At 37.1% G+C, this 12,110-nt stretch overlaps 1 protein-coding gene across 1 annotated transcript in view; it reads left to right on the top strand.

Annotated features, from left to right (window-relative positions):
* Positions 1 to 2,755: 2,755 nt before the first annotated feature.
* sacs (sacsin molecular chaperone) overlaps positions 2,756 to 12,110 on the top strand; it is a 30,844-nt gene continuing 21,489 nt past the window's right edge. Inside the window, 4 exon segments of the mRNA XM_036563567.1 lie at positions 2,756 to 3,311; positions 4,992 to 5,142; positions 11,307 to 11,397; positions 11,588 to 11,673. Of these exon segments, the coding sequence (XP_036419460.1) occupies positions 3,289 to 3,311; positions 4,992 to 5,142; positions 11,307 to 11,397; positions 11,588 to 11,673 (351 nt within the window). The 5' untranslated portion in view covers positions 2,756 to 3,288.

The following is a 12,110-nucleotide window of genomic DNA, read 5'->3' on the forward strand; positions in this document are numbered from 1 at the left end:
TATATATAGAAAAAAAGTAGAGAAAGTACCTGTAGGGCAATTATTTACAGTACAGAAGGGCAATTATTTACTTTACAACTACTATTATTACTACTACTACTAATAATAATAATAACAATAATAATAATCACTGGCAGGATCCCCTGCAGAACTCACTATCTACATTTTTACCTTTTTTAACTTACTTTCTTACTTTCATTCGATTTAGTTTGGCTCACGAGCCCTCAGTAATGTTATGGGAATGAGTGTGAGTATGCTGCCCTCTACTGTTTCTCAATCCTCTTGCTGAAGTAGGGTAACTAGATGAAGCCCCCTGGCGTAAGATGGGCAGTGTGGGACAGGAGTTGGGCTTTAGGTTATCTTTTTGCAACCTAACTAAACTGTTAACTGTTGACGTTTAAGCTGGAGTGCAGCACAATTTGATGACTACCCCACTTAAACACACGCTAACCTGGTTATTTTTCAGGTTTAGTAAGGAAAATTAGCAAACAGTAGACCTGGGTCCTCAGGGTCCTCACCCTGGATTATGAAATGAAAATTAAAATAAATTAGGAGACCAAATTTGAATGATTTTTGTATAATATACAGACCATATAGCCATACATATATTTTTTTCCTTTGCTTCGTCCACATTCTTATTTCTTTTCCAATGTCATATCTTTGCTAAACCAGCATCCTTTCCCGAAAACAACCCATTCTAACTGTAATATGTTACTGTATACATTTACACAGCTGCAATTTACACCTAGCAATATTCACCAAATTTTGCAGACATAATTTTGCATAATGAAATGTATACACTGTGAAATGTGTCTAGAGTTTGCTCCCTGTGCCTTGCATAATTAACCCTAAAATTAGTTACATTCACTCACTGGACAATTTATTAAATACACTTACCTTCTATATACACTTATTCATTTTATCGTGTCCGCTCACCATATAGGTGCACTTTGTACTTCTACAGTTACAGACTGTAGTCCCTATGCATAAAAGTTTCTATGCATAAAATGATAAAACTTATTTTTAGACATTTTTTACTTTATGAGTAATGTTATACTATTTTGGTAAATAATTCTGCTTGCTTTAAAGGGCCTATATGAAGCTAAACTGAGTTTCAGAGTTATATAGTTTATAGTGATATATTATGAAACTAGTATGTAGTATGATATAAAATAATATTTTGTATGTATATATACACCGATAAGGCATAACATTATGACCACTTCCTTGTTTCTATGCTCACTGTCCATTTTATCAACTCCACTTACTATACAGGTGCACTTTGTAGTTCTACAATTACAGACTGTAGTCCATCTGTTTCTCTGCATACTTTGTTAGCCCCCTTTTACCTTGTTCTTCACTCCTACCTGGTCAGTTCACCTTGAAGATGTCAGAGACAATAGCTCATCTGCTGCTGCACAGTTTGTGTTGGTCATCCTCTAGTCCTTCATCAGTGGTCCCAGGATGCTGCCCACAGGACACTTTTGGCTGGATATTTTTGGTTGGACTATTCTCAGTCCAGCAGTGACACTGAGGTGTTTAAAAACTCCAGCAGCACCATGGTCATAACGTTATGCCTGATCGGTATGTATATATATATATATATATATATATATATATATATATATATATATATATATATATATATACACACACATACTGTTTGTGTTTTTATTTGCTATCACTGTGTCTTTATCTCTCTTTTCCTGTTTAGTGCTAACAAATAAAGTGACTCTGATTCTGATTTAAAGGTGATGTTGTGGCCATAACACCATGACTCCTCTGGACTTCTAGGCTGGGCTACATTACTGTGTTTCTACAATACTGAGTTTGCTGTCGCTTTAAGAACACTTTGTTGCTGAGATGCAGGAGAGGAAGGGATGGGGGACTTCAGCTCCTAGATCAAGCTGAAGGGAATCCCAGGTGTCCTGCATGGTAACAGCCTCCACACAGTCGTCCTGCTTAGACCACCAGCTCAGCGACCCACCAACCCAGGGAAGTGAGCTTTGCTCACCATATCAACGTACTACTTACACATGGGACAATAAGGAGAGCTCTGCAGAGTGCTCATCTGTCTGAGCCTGGGGTGAGCGCTCATCTATCGACTTACTGCGGCAGTGCAGGAAGAAAAAAGGACTACAGTGAGTGCATGACCTGTATAATCCATCTGAAGTCGTCGTTTATCCATCCGTATCCGTATCGTTTAGCTGCTGGCAGTGGAGATTGGGAACAGTTTCTGTACTGCTTAGCATTTGATGATGCTGGAGAAACACATAGTTTATTGGTAGCTAATTTTTTGGCGCAAGTCAGCGCTGAGAGTCCTTGACTGAGGTTGCATGACGTCATCGGGTGGACTGCGCCACAAATGCCACTAAAGCAGCTTTGGAAAGTATAAGTGAGATTATTTTGTTGAGTAAACTAATACAGAGATTTAAACATGGGCATGTCACGTCTACCCGTGTATTTTAATCTCTTTTTATATATTTTTAAAATGGCATAGAATCGAAATGGTGGGGAAACGCTAATGTATGCAATGGCCTTTTATATAATGACTATTTCTCTAATTATCTATTAGTACATTATAACATTATGAATTGAAGCTGTTTTTGGGAGGTGTTGTTTCAGATATAGCGTAGTAAAATACTTTTTCTCATCAAACTGAAATTACACTTTGACGAGAAAACCATAGCTTTTTTCATTCAGCGATACTTAGCTGAAAAAACACAAAATGTCACCTTTAACTACAAATCCCAGCATGCAGCGCGGCCTCGTGCAGCCAAAGCCGCGGCTACAGCAGCCTGTTAGCTTACAGCACTACCGTTAGGCTTTAAGAAACGCCTCGTTTGGGGGGATTTACCGCGGTGGAAGCTCCTGCTTTTCTCTTGATCTCACAGCCTGACTCTCCTTTTCGCCTACAGGACAAATCACAGCAAGGCGGAGTGGAGGACTTTGACGAATCTGTGGAGAAACGCAGAGGAGCGAAACTCAATACGGGAATAGCTGGCAGCTCATTAGACTGCATTGACTGCATTGATACCTCATTGGAGGCGGGTCCGAAAGGAAAACACGGCTAAATAAAGCTTATTACAGCAGCATCATGGGCTGATCTTAACGCTGCTGCTGCTGCCATGAACTGAACTGAAACGAAACGAATAAATGAAGAGCGAACCGGGGATTTAAGGAAGATAGCGGTGAAGATAACTGAGCCCAGAGCCAGTGCGGAAAAAGACTGCAGCTGAATGAATGTATACACGGGAAGGCACATAAGGAGACACTGGCTGGAAAGCGATGGCAGCCAATCACGATCCGTGGTAAGCCGAAGACTTATCTACATGTGGCTTCACACAGAACATAAAGTCATTTAGAGCCTCCAAAATTATGATGATGATAATAGTAATAATAATAATAATAATAATAATAATAATAATAATAATAATGCTTCAGAGCCTTAGATAAACTACATGGGAACCAGTAGTTTACTTGTCAGCATGTTCTGGGACCTTGTCATTCATGTCCATTAGAGCAGGGAGCTGTTTCAACAACTAATGCTCTATTGTAATTACATAGCAAACCAATATCAAAGATGACACAATTGGGAGAAATAATTATTGAACATCCTGTAATGATTAAGTTTCTTACTGGCACTTGGCAACAGACTCGGAGCCTTGTGAGGAAAATAACAAACATCTGTTGGTGATGGAGAAACCTACAGCACCTTCCATGCAACCTTAGAAAATCCCACCCTTGCAGAATGAGTGTTTGTCCCTGTAAATGTCAAGCCAGACAACTAAATTGCTTAAAGGGGGATTTCACCAATTTTTCTAAATTTTTACATAATTTATTGGTTGAGATGTAAACAAAGTCGTTCAGATTGGTTTGATGCGAAATGGTTCATTTGCAGAGAAACTCACTAACTGCTGCTTCCTTACAGTGGTTGTGACAGGAACCAGGAATCCTGATGTCAACAATGCAAACAAAGCCATTTTATTTACTATCCAAAACAACAGTGAACCTATACATGTCCTTTAAGTTTATGTATGTAATGTTGATTGTGGTAAAATAATGGTCAGTCTGAAAAAATAAGCTTTCTTTGGGGTTTTGCCTTAGAACACCCTTCATGTGTCCCTCCACCATGAATGGATTAAAAAACATTTTAGACCAAAACTTTATCACAAAACCCTCATGAACAATGTCTCTGTATTCATAACCATGTCATGTAATAGCTTTCTGTGAGGGAGCTTTTGGAAGCATCCTCAGGTGTCTGATGATGAACAATTCTGACTTGGTAAGTTTCTCTAGAACAAAGCTTCTCACAAATAAACCTCTCAAAAAACAGCAGAGTTCCCCTTTAACAAGTTCAGTCACAAAACATCTTCGGCTATGGTCTGCTTACCTCTAATGCTGAAGAATCACCTTTTATTGTGCATGAACCTAGACTTCTTATGATGATACCAAGGAGATGCGCTGTGCAGTTTAAGGATCCTACCCTCTTTTCAAACAGGATAATTTGGTTTGTGTAACAGAGCTAATGTCATAGTAGAAACCATTCATTTCTATTAGGTGCTTCCCAGTGCATTCACTTAAAGATGCTCCATCAGTCAAGGAGTGGAAAATGCAGTGGTTTCTGTGCCTTTTTCACCTCAGCAGAAGAAGCAAAAATCTGGGGGCAGTCACATAAGACTCCTTATGTGACTGCCCCCAACATTTTGCTTTAGTTTTGACCATGCGTATGTATCAAAAACCCATTTAGAAATTACGGTGATTGTTCTGTTAAAAAAAAATCGGTTACTGTCACACCCCTTCCAGAACTACTGTAAAGACTAATTTAACTGTGATATCTTAATATCACCTGACCAAGCAGGAATCCAGCCCCTAGGACCGGAGTTTCCTACTCCTTTTACCATCTGATGACTATGTTAATATTTGTCATTTGAATAATGTTTTCATCCACTACTCTCACAGCCTAATTGTCCCTGTTTTTATGCTTTTAGGTTGCTGCTGGTGACAGTCAGTCATGATTATCTTGGCTGTAGGGTCTTTCACGTCCCTTGGTCTACACCAGTCCAACAGATCAAGCTGCTCATTTACGAAGAAACGGATTTCCCTGTATGTGAGCAGCAGCTGTTTCATAATGGAAAAGTGGTGAGTAAAAAGAAGCGGCACACTGCAAACCCAATAACAGTTTGCTGATGTGGTTCATAAAACAGTTTTCTTGAGTTGAGTTTTCAACTATGAGACACACTAGGAAACAAAGGAAAAGCCACTCAGATATTGATATATATCCCTAATGATATTTTAGGTATTAACTCTAAATTAGCTTTTTAGTGCAGTTTCATGTGTTACCCTGTACTTGACTGTGTATTTAAGCAATATCTGAAGTGCATTAAGAGAGATTAACTATAGAGACTGAACTTTGAAGGTGTGGAAAAACTTCCCTTTTTCTTTCAAAAACTGACATCAAGTCTCCCTCCAAAAAATTGGAAGCTGTAGCCAAGGCAAAGTGTAGACACACTAAATGCTGATTTTTTTTTCCGTTAAACACACTTTTTTCTGATACTGAAAAATGAGTAACTTGCATAGTGGGGGTTTTGACTGGAAATTAAATAAATAAAGGTGGTTTCTGACTTCTGCACAGTACTATATATATCTCAACAGTTTGACCTATTTATTAGAGATAATGACTATCTATTAGATTGTTGTTTCCCAAATTAGACAAATTCCCTCAGACTGCCTTCTCCACGTGACCCCAGTGAGCACCCAAATATTTGGGTTTATAATCCACTATAACAAAGTGATTTAGAGATTGAGCAGCAGCCAGGCTGTTTAGAATGTGGCCCATTGTGTTGTTATCTGTACTCAGTCCAGGGTAAGAACTCATGACACGCAGATTTGCACTTCTCACTTCTCTGTTTAGCACAGTGCACATAGGCAAGTTCGTGCCTTTCGAATACCCATGCCTCTGTTGTTCGCTCTGTGGAAATGTGTCAGACTCTAAAACAAGTTTCTCCATTTGTGGATAATAAATCTAACAGGAGACTTCTTTGACTAGACAAAATATTGAGCTTGTTTTTTGTTTTAATCTTTCTATATTTTCAGGATGTGTATCTGCCTTTATCACTCATTCATTATGATTTCTTCATCATTGTAATTGTTATAGGTTTGTCCCTCCTTGAAATGGTGAATGGTTTATTAAAATCTAAATCTCAATTTCTTGAGCCTTCTCTTTATGTTCGCACTGATATTGGCATAAACACAGAGGGGCTATGGCCCATTCTCCCTAAACAGTACCTCTTTGATGCTGGTGGTGTTTCGTTCATGCCGAAGGCAAAAACATGTGAGTGATTATTTATTCTGCTTCTATTTAAGACATCTGCGCATAGTGGTCTAAGGTTTCTTTTGAATGTGCTAACACATATCAGCACATATTAAGTCTTTATCTGACTGTTTCCTAGACTCAAATATATGAATCAATTAATGCTCATTCTGTTTTATATTGAAACATCATCCAAGAAGAACAAGTTTAGTTTTTTTGAATGAATTAAAAGAAAGGAAGGAAATTTTGGACAAATTTTTTTGACCAAAAACCGACCATCATTAGTCAGTGATTATTCGTGAGCCAGTAAACCTAAAATCAAGGATTCAACCCAACAAAATCAAAATTATAAACAAAAGGTTCCAGGTTGAAATCTGATTGGCTGAGCCACATTTCAAGACATTGTAAAATATTTGATATATGCACACTTATGAGCACACAAATCACATTAATTCTGTATTGGAACATTAGAACAGTGTGTACAAGCACGTGTGTGACCTAAAGGGCTCGAAACCATATCAAACATGCTCTACATTAAGACCTGGTTTTGTTAAAACTGAGGGGCTCACAGTTATTATATATTTATTATAATATGACGAAACGAATAAGCTGATTAACTGACTAGAACACGCAGCCATATGCAAAAGTTTAGGTACCCCTGGTCAAATTACATGTTTTATTGAATTTCTAAGTAAAACAAAAGTTAACACATCATCCACAGGGAACAAACTTAAATAAGGCAATTTTCTGCAAATGTTTTATTTTTTCCAATGCATTAAATTCAGCGAGTAAAAAGTAGTTGTGCATTAAAATGTGTAGTGTGTTAAAGTGTGTTCTCTAGAGAGGATCTATGCTTATTTTCACTTAGAAACTCAACAAAAGATTTTTTTGACCGGGGTGCTCAATCTTTTTCATACAAACATACAATGATGGGCTACTGAAAGTTGTACTTGGTTCCAAAGTTATATTTACTACTCATTACTTGCATAGTAACATAAATGCCAAGGCCAGGGCCAGCTTTGGCTCACTGTACCTCAGTAGCTCTGGAAAGGTATAATTATGCACAACCTTGTGTCATTTACTCAAACCACTGTTCATCACAGTTTCTCTCTGAGAACATAGACAAAACAGTTGTCTGTCTTCTCACTTGCGAACATTTGCTCCCGATAGGTCTTTCGTCTTCCAGAAAAATGGTTGTAAACACTATTTTTAAAGGCACACATTTTAGTATGCCTGTGTAGCAGAACCTATAGCACTCTCATACATACAAGTCAAAACCTTCCTGTGTTTATCATTCAACTTGATTGATAACTTGAATTCAACTTGAATGATAAATACAACTATTCAATAAGAGATTAGATCAAATTTAATAATTTTTTTAAGCAATAACGTTGGCCAAACAATTGTTTATTTGTCGGTTAATGGGTCAGTTAATGACATGCTGTCAGTCACCTCAGATACTTGTTCTGCTGGCTGTTTGTTCATTTTGTTCCAATCCTGAGAGAGCTCTTCTGCGTACTTCACTGAGGTGTTTGTTTGCTAGCAGGCTGCCTACAGTTTTAGTGTGATTTTACAGTGTGGTTTTACAGTTTAGGCTCTGTTGTCTGCACATTTTATTGTGAAAAGGAGAAGTATTTTCCCGAAAAGAGTGTGGTCTATTGACAGTAAAATTAAAATTATAAATAAAGAATATGAAGAAAGGTTTACACAATGAACTCTTGACCTGAAGGCCTCAAGGTGAGCATGACTTGAACTGAAGCAGTTTTCTGACTGCTTGCCTTGACTACACTACACGCCTGGCCCTAAAGGAGGGAAGCCTCCATGAATGAAAAGAGCAGGTGGGTGAGCACTAAGCTTACTTATATCAGGCTCAAAAATAGTCACAGTCAAAGCAGTCCTCAGATCTTGATACAGTCATTCAGAGTGAGGGTCCAGTTGAAGGTCCAACTCAGCTTAAATAGTTTTAGAGCAAGTGAATAGCTAATTTTTTTGGAGTGAGTGGTGTGTTCTGCTAATGTAACTTTTTTTGTTAGATAATAAAAAGAGTTACCTCTGGTGTTGGCATTAGTCCAGCGTCTGTAATAAGCTTGGGAATTTTTAGCTTTTGGTGATTCTTGCTGGAGATGCTGTGACAAGTTGGGCTTCCCAGCATGCATTCCTGGCAGTCTTTCAAAGCATCAAATATGTCAAACAAAGATAAACGATTTAACCCATAAAAGTCCCAGTTACCGCTGGTGATAACCAAAGCAGGATGTAATTTGATATTTAATATCTCTTTTATTTAATAGCTCATTGAAACAAGCTGTGAAATTCTAAGATTCTCAGAAGGTGAAGATTGTTAACTTTTAATCAATACCACATTTGTGTTGAGTGGAAAAAAAGCTGATGATATGATTTGAATTTGATTTGAAGTTATTGTTTCCTGTATCTTTTACATTTTGACCACTTTTTTATTATTTATTAACACTGAAAGAAATGAGGGGAAAAAGTCAGTGCAGCTGATCAGCTGTTCATTATGACTTTTCTCTTGCCAACTTTGTGTTTCATTAAAGACACTGGGCCTCATTCACCAACAAGTTTTTTTCTTAAATTTGTTCTTGAGAAAAGTCATAAGAAAAAGTCTACATCAGATTCGTGACGCGTTCTTAAACCACAGAATTGTTCGCACCTTAGTGCTCCTGAGTGTTTGTAGATTCTGTTCTTACCTAAGAACAAATCCCAAATAACAAAACATTGGTGAATGTCAGAATCTGCATAAGTGGGTTTAAGGAAGAAATTTCTTCTTAAGAACAGTTGATGAATGAGACCCAATGGTTTTATCTTTACATGCTTTGCTGTGCTGAACCGAGCCCTTTAGTATATTTTAATTGGGGTGTATAGGTCCCCTCTTTTAATATTCTTTATAATCCCTTCATTTAATGTATTATAAAGAAGGCCAACTAAGTCATTTAAATATTCATGTATATAGCTAATTTTGTGAGCATTGTAACAGTAGACAGACATGAGTTGTGGCATTTAAACAGGATTTATCTGTAAAGTAACTATGTGATACTGTTGTGTTGGTTCATTCTAGTAGACAGTCATATAGCAAAGTTTGAACACCCTAATTGAATTACATGTTTTGTTTATTTTCTAAGTGAAAATACATTAACACATCCTCTACAGGAAACAAGCTTAAGTATGGCATTGCATTGAAAGTTTTAGTGCACAATTTCTGTTTATTTTAACATACTGTAAAAAAAACAAAACATAAAATTAATAATGTGCTATAACTGTGGCACAGGCAACAGTTTAACATCCTGTATGTTAAATTCAGCAAATTAACAGTAATTGTGCCTAATTTTCACTTAGAAAATCGACAAAACATGTCATTTGACTGGGGCACCCAAACTTTGCATATGGCTGTACCTGTAACATTATAACTAGTATTTGTGGGAAACTGCTAGGTGAGTTACTTTTCATGACATTTCATTTTCAAGTGAATTCTGTGTGCACTTGTGTGTGGAGATATTGTGTGCAGAGCTTTTGAAATTCAGTACTTTCATGATATTACCTTAATTACTTTAATACTACTAATACTTACTAATATGTAGTGATTTCGTTATGTGTAATATATGATAATATTATATGGAAAAAATTCCATGTCATTCAATATCAAATTTCTCTACTTAAGTAGTCAGTCTTAGCATTGGTGAAGCAATTAAGCATGCTGTCTAAATTACATTCCTGATACATTCCTAGTGCACACTCACTTCAAATAACAAACCCAATTTGTGATTTAAAAGAAAATATAACAAAAAGGTAGTATCAAAGTATCTGTATCAAAGTCTATGCATCAGTATTGGAATTAGAACCGAAGCACTCTGAGAAGTACCCAGTCCTAGTTGATGTTAGAGAGAAGTATTGCATTGAATTTACATTGAATTCGAATGTTCATCATTTCAGCTTGATCACATCAATGATATCATAGCCAAAACAGCATTGTGTTGATGTAGTATATTTTATTCATGTGGAAATTATGAAAACATTTGAATTGCACTTTTTTCAGTCTAGTAAATGCTTGATTATAATATGTTGACATACTGATTGCACTGATTCTGGCTATCTATAACTAAATAATTGCATAGGCTAAAATTTCTACCATAGGTTTTAATGAATATACGATTCACTTAGAAGATAATCCTGTGAACATTGTACATTTTCATGGAACATTTTCATCAGCCCCATTTTATGACTTCACCATCAGCATTTAGATATAACTGATGTGTGTAGTAATCACTTAAGAGTGGATGGTCTGATCATATGCTCTGGTTTGCTTGCTGGTTTGAACAGGCTGCAGCTGCGTGTGCCAGAGTATGCTGAGCACAGTGGGTGAGTTAGCAGAAGCTGTAGCTTTCACCTTGGAAAGTCAAAGACAGCAGGATCTGAGCTGGCCCAGTTCCAAGCTGTGCATAGATCTGTGGAGAAAAAGGGAGAGATTGTATATCCTGGTGACTCAAGGGATAATTGGAAATGCTCTCTAGCCTTTTTGACTTGTCAGAGGCGTTTAAATAAGTGCATTAGAAAGAATGATGCTAATGGTGAAAAGAGACAAACTCAAGGAGAAAGTACTTAGGTACTCACTTGATCCATGTCTCTATATCTCTCTGTGCATTGACTCTGCGCTTTTGACTCTGGTTCTTCTCTCAGCTGCATCTGCTGGAGGAGGGGTCCACACAGAAATGTTGAGATGTTCAAAATGACCCTGTGGGTGGCTTCATAACTGTCACATAAATCAAGTGTAAAGGAGCTGAGATTGACTGTAATCACACACTGCCTCACAGAAAATACCTTGCTATGCATTATCTAAATCAAGGATTCATAATCTAACTAATCTAAATGTAAGCAATGAAAACATTGGTGTGATTTTAAAGAAACACATTGGTTTACTGTAAATACAGTTATTGATAATATGTAATTTAAGGTAATTTGTGTTTTTTTTCCACTTCTGTAGATTAACGACAGAGTTGAAGTTGGATCCTTGGTACCACCAGGGAGTCGTGAAATATTCATGACGCTGCATGGACGAGGCCTGAGAGGGGGAGGTGAGACTAGGAACAATGTTGTGGACAGTAAATATGCCAGTGTACAGATTAACTCAAACTTTTTCCAGACAGACATAGAGCTAATTTAGAGTCCCTGTCAATTAAAACAAAATTTATATTCACTTCAGTATTTCCTCTTTCTATGTTTTATGGGTAAGATTGTTGTTACCAGTCTAATGCTCTCTTACAGGGAGATTTGGACAAACTACTCCACCTTTGGTAGAGTTCCTGAAAGATATTTTACGGCGATATCCAGAGGGTGGACAGATATTGAAAGTAAGTGTCATGATGATCATTATAAAATGAGTTGAAAGCTAGGGTCCAGATGTACATACGAGCAAAAGTACAACACATATTGCAGACATATCACAGCATGTTTTGCACTGCGTCTTCTCACACACGTACATCTGATCCTGAGAGCTGAAATAATGTAATTCTGTTTGTAAATATTTTTTACAGCATGTCTTGGCTCATGCACCTGTTTAGTCACAATGCCTGCTGCCATCATTAAAGAAAGTCTCCCAATAGCATGCTTTTGAAGTACTAACGAAGATTTATGCCTGGTTTTAAATGGCAAAGAAAAATCTATGCAAAAACAGCGTCCACTAGTTGCTGAAACGTTATCTGTAATCTGCCTGTCTTCCAATATTTATAGTCTTTTTCTATGTTTTGTGCAAACTACACTTAAATGCATATGCATAAGGGATAAAACA

This window comes from Colossoma macropomum, unplaced genomic scaffold (assembly GCF_904425465.1).
Source record: "Colossoma macropomum unplaced genomic scaffold, Colossoma_macropomum, whole genome shotgun sequence".
NCBI classification, from domain to species: domain Eukaryota; kingdom Metazoa; phylum Chordata; class Actinopteri; order Characiformes; family Serrasalmidae; genus Colossoma; species Colossoma macropomum.